Genomic DNA, 13,729 nt, shown 5'->3' on the forward strand with positions numbered 1-13,729 from the left:
CAAAATAATTAAAACAACGGAAAGAGAGAGAGAAGAAAAAAGGCTAAATCACAAAAATGTTGTTTTAATTTATCATGTGATTAACTTATTTATTGTGTATTGCGACATAAGATCCTGATGAGGTTTTCTAAGCCATCTTGTTTCTCCAGACTCAGGGTCATCCTCCCCCTCCTCAGGGTGCCATGCCTCCTCTTGATGCAATTCATTGCAGAGCAGCAAATGCAACAAAGAGGGCTGCAGGCAGAGGCAGGCCAGTGAGCATGCCCAGAGGAACAAGTAATCAGCCACTAATGGGAAGAGGAGGCAGAGGCCAGACTGCTGGACACAGAACGGTCATTCCTCATTCTGCTAGCAGTGCTAAATGTTCTTTTGATCAGTGATAACTTTATCTTTGGTTTGTGTGCGACTGCAGGAGGCAGAGCCTGCTGGAGTCTCAGGTAACCTGATGGGCAGCCAGCAAAACGGCATGGATGGAGAGCTTTATCTGACTCGTCTGTACGGCAGACTCCCTCATGAAGGTCTGAGGCGAACCCTGAAGAAGAGCCCATACCCCCGTTTTAGCTCTCCTGTGTCTCCTCTCGGCAGGAAACAGCACCCCCGACTGGTGGAAAGCATCAAAGGTCAGGAGACACATTCAGTCACTTATGTTCATCTGTGGAGGCTGTTCCTTTTCCTGATTGTCTTGTGGTCTGTGTCTCCTGTCAGGTGTAAGGCTGAAGTCCTGTAAGACTCAGACCAGTTTCGCTCCGGTCCTCAATCTGTCGGCAGGACAAGCTTCCCAACACTCCCACTTATCCTTACACCACTCAGCTCGACCGGTGGTGAACAGTGCAGAGCGCTCCACTGCTGCCCGGGCAATCCCACTGCGTCAGTAAACCACTGGACATTATTATTATTCATGTTGCTGTCAATCCATCCATCTGTCTGTGCAGCCAGCCGAGTTCTGTAACCTGCCTCTAGTTTAAATTTATGCAGTAAACTCATATTTAGTCTTTATCAAAGGATTAACTCTGGCAGAATAGTTATGAAAACTGTGTAGGATGAAACCCTGTTTTTTTTAAAGTGCAACAATAGTTGTTTGACTCCGTGCCTGTTAAGACCCCTGGTTCTTAAATGTAAGCCACATCAGGATTTTCTTTCAAAAATCTTCTGCCCTCACTAGTAGTCATGCTAGCTGAGGGAATTATGCATTGTTGTATGCAGTGGAGACTGTTTTTCAGCATATTTTAGAAATCGTTTTTTGAGATAGAGAAAACGTGGATCGCGCTCATCTGTTTTCTTTTTAGGCAGAAATTTCTACTGCCTTAGTCTCATGGTCTGATAGTGGCTTGGTTGCTACAGACTCGTCTTAAGAACACATAGACGCTACAACACAAGCAGGTACCTCAGCAGGTCTGTCCTATTGGCAGGACAGACCTGGTGAGTAAAAGATTCCAGTACACTGAGGTTGAAACCTTTAAATGACCTTTTAAAATGACTTTTTCGAAAGCAATTTATTTTAAGATGAATTGTTATTAGTGTGGTCCTAGCAAGTTTTTTTCTCTCGAGCACTCTGGACCTTTCCGTCATGTTTTATGGTGTCTGCAATCTTTAATCCCACCCCCATTTTGATCATGTTAAACCAAAGTTTGAACAACTTAAGACTTAATAGAAAAACAAAAACAAAATCTGCATGGTGTAAAACCCAAGGTAACACCAGCTTTCAACAAAAACAAAAGCTGCCACTGAATCATTTAAAATGGAGTTATGCTGTTGCTCTGCTGTCTTTGACAGGTTGTAAAATAAATCTAACCTGAAGGATGCCAAGAACACACAACTAAACCCATTATTTACAAATAAAAGATGAAACTCAGTTCAAGAAGCAAAGCATGAAAAGCTGAGTCGACGTCACGGTCCTCAGGTTGTAGAACCAACGTTAGTAGCAGTACGCTCAGTAATTTCTTTGTTTCTCACATTGTATCCAATGTTGCTTCAGTTTATTGGGGTTTGAAGACATTTGATTTGCATAAAATAATATACTTTGGCTTGAATTAGTTGGGATATCCAGCCAGATGAACAGGTGTGAAATTTGATATCTCTTTCTTTTTTTTTTTTTTTTTAAATAAAGAAACATTTATCTTTCATAATAAGCTTCATTGAAAGAAATAACGAAAGTAGTATGGATCTGAAAATGACATCATGCATGTTTGCTTTTGCAGGTCTTCCCAGGTGTGAGCGTGTCCAGAACAGAGCATCAGTACTTCCTGTTCCTCTGTCAGGGAGCCAGGCGAACGTGAACGATGGAGCCAACAGTGACCAGGTGAACTGCATCATAATGCTGTTCATACAGCTCAAGTTGTATGCAACATGTTTCATCCAAACACTTCAGTGCAACCTAAAGTGTTTGTTAAAGATTCCAAGCCACTCCTCATATTCGCAAGTAAACTTTTAAAGGGCTAAGCATTAGGTTTTCTAATATATAAACGTGCTTGATAAGGATATCTAAGTTGTACCATTTTATGATCAAATTACATATAAAGTATATTTAGAATGTTTTCTAAATATATAAGCATATTTTATATATTAATACTGTGATCAATTATGCTCCAATGAAACTTTTGATTTATTTAATTCCCGTATAAAGTGTACTTATAAAGTACACTTTATACGGCACCCTCTGGGGGACATGAAGATTTTTTTTCTTTTGCGTTCCCTCGCAATACTGTACTGATCATTTATGCAGCATAATTAAATACTCTGAGCCTTTCTTAGGGTGGCTGCTCTATTTTCTGCTTTAATATGAGGTTATGTGAGGTTTTTCCATGAATGTTAATATCTCTTGTGAAATATCTGAAGTTTTATATCTTTTTCTTTAGGATAGAAAGTCATCAAAAACCCATGATATAAACAGAAACATTATGTAAGTAGGAAAGAAATAAAAATATTTGAATTATTTCTGAGTTATTGTCATGGGGTAATTAGTCATCTGACAGTTTTGATTGTGTCTCTGTTGTTCTGGTTGTCTGAATGATTCAAAGGGCCGATTTTATATGAAGCTCCATCTCAACCTTAACATGCACTAAATAAATCAAGTTTTAATCAGTTTTTGCACCAAAGACTTAATAATAATAATAAACATGTTTTATTACTATAAAACATGGTAAACTGATGGTGTTAAATGGCCACACTAATAACTCGGGAATCTCATTGTCCGTTTATCAATCAACTCCAAACCTTTTCTTTGTTTTGTCACAATTATCGATTTATTCCATTTTGATTATCAAGCTCCAAACTTTGCAAGGACTGACCTCACCGCTCATTGCTTCCTCACACACACAAAGCCAGCAGGATAGTGACCTTTTCATTCATACTTGACATCACGCCCACATCTACACACCCACCACCCAGGTGTCAAAGCCGTGTGCTGCTGTCATATCAATAATCACTTATTTCATTCATATGGCTCTCAGTGAAAATGTGTTTATTATTATTAACTCTTTGGTGCAAAAAACTGATTGAAAATCAATTTATTTACTGCATGTTTATGTCTATTAAGGAGCTTCACATGAAATCGGCCCTTTAAATCATTCAGACAACCAGAACAACAGAGACACAATCAAAACTGTCAGATGACTAATTACCCTGCGACAATAACTCAGAAATAATCCCAATTAGGATTTATCTTTATTTATTTCCTACTTACAGAACGTTTCTGTTTATATCATAGGTTTTTGATGCCTTTCTATCCTATCCTAATAAACAATAATAAAAAAAACAACAGATAGTTTTTAGAGGAAATGTGAAAAAATATTTCACCAAAGAACAGAATGATGTTTTAATTCAATGTCCCAGCATTCCAGTGTTACTTGAGGAAAACTAACAGTTCTCCTTCCTAAAAACAGTCAGGATCAATGACAGACGATTCCCATTCACTGCACCACTGCACTTCACAGAAACCTACAACAACCAACAATGGAGCAATGAAGTTCCTGACTTTTTATTTCCATGGAAGTCTGTTTCTGCCACTCTGGAAAATATAAATATATACCATCTCATTGTAATGAAATACTATATTGAAGTATTTCATTATGTCTCATCAATATATAATGAGATATAGCATTATATCTCATTATAACAATGGGATATAATACAATCTCAATATAATGAGACACTTTCTCATTGTATTGAGATAGTATCTATCTCATAAAGATGATTATAATGCTATAATTATATTATCTCATTGTTATAATGAGATATACAATATCTCATTATATATTGTATTATATAAGTATATAGTACTATATCTCATTATGTAGATATGAGATATGACAATATAATATTTCATTTTGAGATAGTAATCACAGTGTCTCATATTAAGATAACGATCTCATAATGAAATAATATTATATTGTATTATATCATTATATCTCATTACTATGTTTCTTCCTGCTATATCTATGTAATGAGATATAGCAGGAAACAACTGCTCAGAATATATCTCAATATATCTCAAAACAATGAGATATATTGAGATATTTTTGGAATGCTTTGACCTCTCTTGGTATTGGAATTGAGAGGCCAGATGGACAAATCTGTATTATATTGAGATATAATACTATTTTGATATCATGAGATATCAACCACAGTGGTGCCGCAATTATATCTCATTGTTGTAATGAGATATAATACTATAGAGTATTTTATAGGTTTGAAACTTTAATGTTTGTGATGCTGTCATTCATTCTGAAATGTATCTTGTTTTGTTAGTTTTTGTCCGCTTTGTGTTTTCTCCATTGATTTTGGAGTTAGAAATTTTTGATGTGTCAAGGCACTAAGCTAGTGACCTGGTGAAACATCACTTAGTACCACCTGGGTGTGGGTCAGCGTAAAGGCTGAGCCGGGCATAATTTGGTCCTTCATTTCAACGGCATGGGGTCATGATTGGACTCCATGCAACCAGTGGAGGTTGGTGGCATGGAGACCAATCGTCTAGCGGCGCCACTGTGGTGTATTGTATTCCTCTTGTCCTCTGACCTCTCAAGTTGGTTTGACGTCCGACTTACGTGGCGCCACTGAGGTTGATAATATGTTCTCTTGTCCTCTGACCTCGCTGGCTTTTTGGAGGCCCGACTTACGTGGCACCACTGCGGTTGATTGTAGGTCCGTTGCTGGGGGACCTCTGGTTGCTGGGGGACATCTGATTGCTGGGGGACCTCTGGTTGCTGGGGGACATCTGATTGCTGGGGGACCTCTGGTTGCTGGGGGACATCTGATTGCTGGGGGACCTCTGGTTGCTGGGGGACATTTGATTGAAGGGGGACCTGTGGTTGCTGGGGGACATCTGGTCGCAGGGGGACATCTTGCTGCAGGGGGACATCTTGTTGCTGGGGGACATTTGGTTGGGGACCTTTGCAGGCTCCAACCAGAGCCTGCAAAGATGTGATTGTTTCCTCTAATTTGCGAACATATTCTGATTGATCCTTCAGTTTTTCTTCATACTTTAATTTGATTCTATATTCGTCCATCATAACTTCTATGAGTCCTTTGTTTCTTGAGGCATATATCTCTGCCTCCCTCTTAAACTTGTCCAGCTCTTGAAGAAGTCTGTTGTCCGTTGTTACTTTGGAAGTAACAACGGACAACAACGATCCTCCTGTTTTGTCTGAACCGCTGTTTCTTTCTTGGGCTGATGTTTTCTTCATGTGACGTTCTCTTTCCAACAAGTTCTTCAGGTTTTTTATTTCTTCCTGCTGGACTTTGAGTTCTTTCTCCTTTGCAATTCGTTGTTGTCTTTCCTCATCCAGCTCTTTCTTCAAATCATCGATCTGCCTCGTCAGATCCCAGATGTCATCAGTTGTTTCTTGCTCGTTGTCGGCGAATGCTCTTGGACTCTCGGTTGGTTCGTCTTCAGGCGCAATGGGGCATTCCTCTTCATCATCAAAATGAAGGATTGCGTCATAGTCTACCTGGATGTTTTCTTCTATCATCTCTATCCATGAAAGTTGTTGGTCCATGTTTGTTATCTGTTAATTCTTGTGTCTTTGAAATGTGATCTGTTGTGATAGAGCTTTGGAACAGGTCTGAGAAAACACTGTCTGAGAGCTACAATCAAGAGAGAGATTCCTTTGTTGTATCACAGTGATGTCATAACCGCTGATGTCATAGAGACCACTGGAACCAAACATGTTAATTCAACCTGCTGTTTGAAAAATGCCACACAGTAGCACTAATGACATAGATGGAGGAGAATGATCCGGACTGTGCAGCTAAAAACAATGAATGAGACGTGGAGGAGGTGACCAATCCTCGGCATTAAGTTGGCAACATGTTGAAGATTGAAGGCTCACAGGTGAGCCAGAAGCCAGAACTGCTGACAGCACAGTAAACAGATATCATTCAAATGGTGAAGGAGCAGATATTGGAATGGAAATCAACTTGCACACAGACCTGAAAATGCTAACTGCAATGCTAACTGCTAAGATAATTTAAAAAATGTACATTTACACATCTTTATGTAATATAGTTGAAATGGTTCAGGTTAAATTCTGCTAAAATGGGTTTCATAGTTGTCCTGTAATGAGTGGTTTTTGGCGCCCCTACTGGTTGCTTTAAAAGGAGGATTCCACACAGTCTGTTCAGCGCTCTACTGTGGTCAGTCATCAAGTCCAGTTCTTTTCTGAACAGTAGTGGTGGTTGTGTTCTAGGACTAACGTGGAGTTTTATTGCAGTACCCAGAACTAGTGACCAGTAGGGAGGCTCACTGTGCTGTTTATTGTTGGCCATTCATTACAGATAATTATGTTAAATGTCAGAAATTTATGTTGTCAGTTATTTTCAGTTAAGTTGTCAGTTTGCTGTATTCGCCAGTCTGTCAGTTTGTTTGTTTCCTGTTTCTATAACGACATGACGTGGCCAGTTTGAGGTTAACTGTTAAATAGTTTATTAGTTAAATTTGACTGATGTCTATGTTTATTTTTCTAATTTTTTTATTTATAAGAGAAAGACCAGATTGTATGATATTTATTTGAAAGATGTACTATCAATGAAAATGTTAGAAAAATGTGTTATTGGACCCGATTGTAGTGATTATTTGTAGAACACAGTGTGTTCAGCTCTCTACTGTGGACCAGAACTAGTGGACCAGTCGGGAGGCTCACTGTGCTGTTTATTGTTGGCCATTCATTACAGAAATTCAACCAACTGGCCTCCACACTGCTGTATGTGGGGGAAGAAGTCACATTTACATATTTTCATGGGAATGCTTCTACCAAGATAATAGGGACAAATAATAAGCACACATAAAATTAGACTTAAACAGCTAGTTTTAGTATGAGTCCAAAATGGACGTCTGTGTGAATGGACCACCACCAGAAACTGTCTGGAGATAACAAGTAGAGGAAGAGGATGGAGCGTTTTGGAGCAGCTCAGCCTCTCCACACTTGAATCTGATAGAGAATTTGTGAAGGCAGCTGAAGATTAAGTGATGAGGGATTCTAACCCACTATTTTACACAAATGTTTTAATTCAGCAACATTGGAGGGACTTTGAGTTGGACCATCCTGGTTTAGGTGATACTATGGCATCTGAACTGGATTTAACTCCAGACTTTGGCGAGGTCAAAATGTTTTTGCATCTCAGGATGCAGACCAGTTCAGGTCTTCCACATGAAGCCCACTAATTCTTCCATGAACAGGAAGAAATGTGCTTTATTGCTGCTGGGCAGGGTTGGAAATTTCTCCAGTTTTGTTTAATTTCTTGTTTACATAAAACTTGGAACTCTGAAGGTATTTTTGAAAATGCTCAATTATTTGTGTTGTTCTGTTTTTGTGTTTGTTCTGGGTTCATTTATCAGTTGATCCACAACAAATAATTGCTCAGTTACTAAATTTGCTTAATCTTGTGTGAGAAATACTTTAACTTCTTTATTTTTTCTTACGTTGAAAAAATGCATCTGTGATTTGATGTTGACAGAAGCAGCAGGAGTTTCCAGAAAAGCCTCCATTTTCTCCATCACACGTCACTGAGATCAAACCAGTAGAGCCTCTAAAAGATGAGGAGGATGAAGAAAAAGACCTCCCTGGAAATAACTTTCTCTCTGTCACTGATGTCCACCAGGTAACCCCTGACATATTTAGTGAATCAGCAGCGCCTCCATTTTCTTTCTTTTGAGTGTTGTTTGGAGTCCTGCTATGGGTTCCTCCACAGAGCCAGTCCCAACCAGCAAACAAACACTGAACATGAGCCACCTGGCACAGAGTGTTTCATCCACAGAGGGGCGCAAGAGAGCTTCAATTCCAAAATGTCAATGAGAGCACACTTGTAGAGGGGGAGCTGAAAAGTGATCAAAAAAGGCTCAACAACCTGATAAAAAAGGCTGGTTCTGTTCTGGTTCTGTTCTGTTCTGGGGGTGACTGTTTTAACTTCTGGAGGTGATGATGCAAAGAAGGATTCTTCATAAAATTAAGAACACCCCTGACCTTTCTCTTGACAAGACCATTTTACAAAACGAGCATCTTCAGTGAGAGGCTTCATCAGATTTGCTATTATATGGACCTCTACTTTCCCGCCAAAAGTCATCATAACTCTTTGAAAAATTTGAATGAATATGATTTACAACAACATTTAGTTTTCTTTGGGATCAATAAAGTGTTTTTGAATTGAATTGATCACTACTGGAATTAAGAGCCACAATCCAAAAATCTGAACAATCCTGTGTGTACTGGAGCGCTGCACCCGGCCCCTAACAGCAATCAGAGAACAGTGGTGTGAAAAGGCTCCACTGCCCCAGTCAAATATGACATTGATGTCATGAAATGTATTAAAAATGGGGGGGATGGGGTGCTGTCCAGCACAGAATAACTTTTTTTATTTTCTATTTTTTTAATCCTGCTAGAGAAATACTTTAATTTAACTATTTCCAGCTAATTTCTTGTGGTGAAAAATGTTTGAGTGCTCCCTCTGGTGATTTGATGTTGACAGAAGCAGCAGGAGTTTCCAGAAAAGCCTCCATCTTCTCCATCACGCGTCATCGAGATCAAACCAGCAGAGCCTCTAAAAGATGAGGAGGATGAAGAAAACGGCTTCCCTGGAAATAACTTTCTCTCTGTCACTGACGTCCACCAGGTAACCCCTGACATATTTAGTGATTCACCAGCGCCTCCTGCTGGACACAGATGGATTAGCATGCAGCAGCATACTGTGTTTACTTTGTTAAAAGATCAGGTCGGCCTGTTTGAGGTGATTTTGTTATGTTTCATAAACTCTTGTGATCATAGAATACACTACTGCAGCGAATACATCAATTCACCATGGCAACCGTTTCTCCAGGTTATAAAGGAAGCTCCCAACTATTAAACAAGTTGTTCTTCTGACCTACATTTTATTTTTGGGCTGACATCCATGTTATTGGCTTTCTGAGACATTCTGGAAAATTATTGTGGAGAAAGCTACTTTGCTGATCATCAGCTAAAGGTTGTAAAATCTGCTGCCACATCAGCTCAGCGTCCGTTCCCTTCAGTCGCAGTGAGAAAGTTTTTCCTCTGCTCTGCACCGATGACTCTTCAGGAGGAGAACAGTGATGTGGGTGAGGAGGTGGTGGTGCTGGAGGGAGTCCCATCTCCGGCTCCGGTGCGGTACCACAGCCCGGCCTTCCCGCCTGAAGCCCCTTCCTCTTGCCGTGCTGAGATTGTGACTCCTGTGGCGGGCCGTGGCCAGACGCAGGACATCCTGGAGAACCGGCTGGTGGAGTGGTGAGGCTGGGTCTGGACTTCACTCATTCACGCTGCTGCTGCTGCTGTGTCTGACTCTGCTGCTGCTGCTGGTTCTGTTAAGGGTGGAGCAGCAGCTGATGTCCAGGATGATTGCTGATATGTATCGCCCTGCCCCACCGGACCCCGCCCAGAATGACTCCACTGACCTATCAGAGCTTGAGGAGCAGAGTTTCACCTCAGATATTGGTAACACTAAATATTGGTAACAAAATCAACCTTCAGAATGTAATAAAACATAATTAAAACTATGTTATGTAATAGTAATCTAATGCATAATGTATTAAAAATCCTTGAATACATTTTTAATACTTTCTACAGCATTATGTAGTAACACTTTTAGATTTTGCACCAATTATTACATGATTGCATTATTATGACATTATGTAATGTTCTGATCCCGGTTACCTGACTGATTCTGTCTCTGACAGGACATCTAACTGTGTAAAGAGCATTTGGGTCACATAAGGCACCCTGCTCTAGACCCAGTCTTTATTAAAGAAGCTCCCTTCAGCATTCATGGCGTTCTCTTTCTGAAAAAAGAGAACTCCCTACATATTTTAGAAGAATATGCATAAAATATAACATTATTACGTACTGCAGCATAAAGTATAACAAAATGCGTTCAAGGATTTTGTGACATTTAGTTTTACGTTTTGTTTTATTACATTTTGAAGGTTGATATTATTACATAATGCAGGTTTCATGGTGAGTTTCTGTCCTAATTTGTGATGAACGGCTTGTCTCCACCCGCCGTGTGTTTGCAGTGGAAGCAGCAGGAGGTGGAGGTCTGCAGCTCTTCGTAGACGCCAACGTCTCAGTGGATTCGGCCTTGATTAGGCAGCTGGTGAACGAGGTTCTGACTGAAACCGTGGCGCAGATGCTGTCCCAGACTAGTGCAGTGGCTACGGCTCCAGAACCAAGACCAGAAGCACCGCAGTCAGAAGATAAGGAGGTACTAAGAACTCCTCAGCTCCCTGACATGATGTGATCTGTTTCACCTCCTTATGTTCCACATTTCTGCACCAGGACAAAGCAGCTCCACTGGTCCCGACACCAGTCCCATCACCTCCACCCAACAGGCCCCAGCTCAGCAGAGACTCCACCCCAGCAGCCACTCCTCTTCCATCGAAACCATCCAGTCCAGTTCCCCAGGACTCTCCTCAGCCAGTCACAGCTCCAGGTCTACCACCAGCAGACTTTAAAAGTCGTACTGATCTTATGTTTAAGTGTGAAAAGGCCAAAGGTTTGTATTTGTTAAGAAGTTAAGAAGCATAAAAACAGATACTTGGAGATGTTTGAAGAGAAAATGTTACATTTTTCCAGCATCATTGCCAGTTAATGACTTGACCTGTTGATGACCTGCAATGGTTGTTTTGGAGCCTGGGTGACGACGGAGGGTGAAAGAGTCTGTAGAGGACAGCCTTCACTTTTCTACAGAAAATTTAGCTACAAATGAATGTGTCTCTTAGTTGATTGTTGGATCTTCTAGATATTTAGAATTTATTTGAAAGATTTTTACAGTCTTTTCAACTGGGGGTGACAAGTTTTTACATTTCATAAGAGCGTGTTTTTAATAAAATCTTCAACTATAACTTGATTTCAGCCCAAATTGCCTTGATAACATTTTTAAAACCTGATAACAGGCCAGGTCTGATTATGGTTATTGTTTAGTCTGGGTTTAATGGTCTTTCTGCTCTCCTGTAATCAGTTTGCAGGTTTGTGTGGAAGTTGATCACACATTTGGTGTAGTCTCTTTAAGATCTCCTTGTTGATCATTCCAGCCTGATCAAACCTTGATGACAGCCTTTTTATCTCTATGTAATCTGATATATATGTAACATCATTCTGGCCAGGATAATACTTGACTGCAATCATGCATTAATGTACTTTCCTCTACCTGACCTCAGAACCTGTAGCTACGCCGGGTGCCACACCAGAACCCCGTCTGTCCGACGCAAGCTCCTCTGCTGCTCATCAAACCCCGCCCCCAGCCTCACAGGGGAACCTACAAATTTCACTGGATGAGCTGGAAGAGCTGGAACCACCGACACACTCTCTGTACGCATACACACACACACACACACACACACACACACACACACACACACACACACACACACACACACACACACACACACACACACACACACACACACACACACAAACGTCAGGATGGAAGTGTTTGACATTACGTGACTCGTTCAACACCGTCCTCTCTCCTCCATCAGGCCGCTGTCTGTAGCAGAGGAGGAGCCGGCGGTCAGCAGTCCCGCTCCTGTTCAGTCCCAGCCTCCTCAAGCAGAACCCAGTCCTGCTCCTCCTCCCAGTCACCTAGAAACCAGTAGCTCCAGCAGCAGCAGCAGTAGCAGTAGCAGCAGCAGCAGCGCTGTAACTGCAGAGACCGAAGCTGCTCTCAAACACATCTCAGAGGGAGAGTTACTCGTCAGTGTCAACCAGTTGGCCCCTCTGACAGGTACGAACAGCATCTGATCTTTAAAAAGCCTGGCCTGCTGATTCCCATTTTGTCCAATACCATTTTTGTTGTCTGAATGTCACTAAGTATAGCAAGAAAGTGGATGAGTTGGCAACAGTGGAGTCATTACTACTAAGTATAGACATGCAGACATAAACTAATGGGTGGATCAGTCAGTCAATTCTCTATCACAGCAGAGCAGAAGAAGACAGTGGCTGATATTTAGACCTCAGCCTCACATGTAACTGTCAGCTGGTCTCTGATCTCCCAAAATGAAGGAAATCTGCACAGATAAATCAGGGCACACAAAGCTGCAACATCACATTACATTTTCTGTAACTTACGTCCAGGACCTCACCTCATAAATCAGGTGTGTCTTCCCTTTATTGAAAAAAAGGTTCGCATTTTTATTCTGGCAATAAATAAGCTTTAGGGTCAGGCTGGATATTTGAGGATTGATGAATAAAAATGAGCTAAAATGCTGAAACCTGCTGGGACACATTAATTCTGTGTGTCCCAGATTTAATGTGGCATTTATGTCCCTGGTGAGAGGATGGACATAAATGCCATTGTTTTTTGTTTGTAAAAACAAAAGATTAACCAGATCTAGGGATTTTTATTGAGGAAAGGAAAATCACAAACAGATTTTCCTTTTAGATCTGAAGCGTTGCCTAACAAATAGACAAGTTAAACAGTCGTTCTTTTTTACTTGTCTGAATGACTTTATCATACTTACAGATAATTGGGAATAAATGAAATGAAATAAACAATAATTATCAATTATTTACTTATTGTTGGGGTTTTTTCTCAAAAGCAGTGACGGATCTGTGCGTCCCAGCAGAGCCCAGCTTCAGATCTTTTTCATTTCCTGAGGAAAAAACGAAGCAGATTGAAGCAGCTTTTTTCATTGCCACAAAAATGCATTGTCAGAAAATTGATGATAAATGCAAAAATCATGAGCAAAATTTTGTTCCTTTGTTGAGACATTTGTGTCTAAAATTGAAGCGTTCTCCTCTCCTCTGCCGTGATGAGCTGCTGTTCTGCTCCTCTGACAGCTTCATGCTGTCATTGATGGTGGAAACATGCTGATTCATCATGTTGGTCTGACTGCACCAAGTTTCTGTTTCCTTCCAGAATGGTTCCTGTTTGATGAAGATTTTGTTTTGTTTTATTCTTTGTTTAATGCTTGGCAGAAGATTTTACTTAAATCTCAGAAACAGAGCGCAGAAAGAGATTAAAGGGAAGTGTGACAAATTTTTTTGTTTTCTTTTTTTAATATTGTTTTTAAATCACAGATTAGAAGGTGGCTTGGTACTACTTCCTCTGGTTTTTGTTGTTTGCTTCATAAATCCAGTATGGTGAAACGAGTTCTGATCCTTTCCCTGTAGATGTGTTTCCTCGTTGCTGTAATTTTGATCTGTTTATGTTTCAGAAGAGGAGGAAGTGTGTAGCTTCTCCAGCTCGCTACATGAGGTGGAAGACATGGTGAGTAACCCTAACCCTGGGC

At 40.5% G+C, this 13,729-nt stretch overlaps 1 protein-coding gene across 5 annotated transcripts in view; it reads left to right on the plus strand.

Annotated features, from left to right (window-relative positions):
- Window positions 1-13,729, plus strand: part of kiaa0586 (KIAA0586 ortholog) — a 41,420-nt gene that overhangs the window by 20,158 nt on the left and 7,533 nt on the right. For 3 of the 5 annotated variants that reach the window (XM_055057091.1, XM_055057092.1, XM_055057095.1), the window contains exons 11-23: window positions 150-332; window positions 413-620; window positions 706-867; window positions 2,199-2,299; window positions 7,951-8,094; window positions 8,959-9,102; window positions 9,544-9,728; window positions 9,811-9,935; window positions 10,514-10,701; window positions 10,776-10,929; window positions 11,657-11,807; window positions 11,978-12,222; window positions 13,655-13,707. In XM_055057091.1, coding sequence (XP_054913066.1) covers window positions 150-332; window positions 413-620; window positions 706-867; window positions 2,199-2,299; window positions 7,951-8,094; window positions 8,959-9,102; window positions 9,544-9,728; window positions 9,811-9,935; window positions 10,514-10,701; window positions 10,776-10,929; window positions 11,657-11,807; window positions 11,978-12,222; window positions 13,655-13,707 — 2,043 coding nt within the window. The remainder of the gene's footprint in view (window positions 1-149; window positions 333-412; window positions 621-705; window positions 868-2,198; window positions 2,300-7,950; window positions 8,095-8,958; window positions 9,103-9,543; window positions 9,729-9,810; window positions 9,936-10,513; window positions 10,702-10,775; window positions 10,930-11,656; window positions 11,808-11,977; window positions 12,223-13,654; window positions 13,708-13,729) is intronic. The other 2 variants (XM_055057096.1, XM_055057097.1) reach the window with 2 other exon arrangements.

This window comes from Poeciliopsis prolifica, unplaced genomic scaffold (genome assembly GCF_027474105.1).
Source record: "Poeciliopsis prolifica strain line A6 unplaced genomic scaffold, Auburn_PproV2 SCAFFOLD047, whole genome shotgun sequence".
NCBI classification, from domain to species: Eukaryota; Metazoa; Chordata; class Actinopteri; order Cyprinodontiformes; family Poeciliidae; genus Poeciliopsis; species Poeciliopsis prolifica.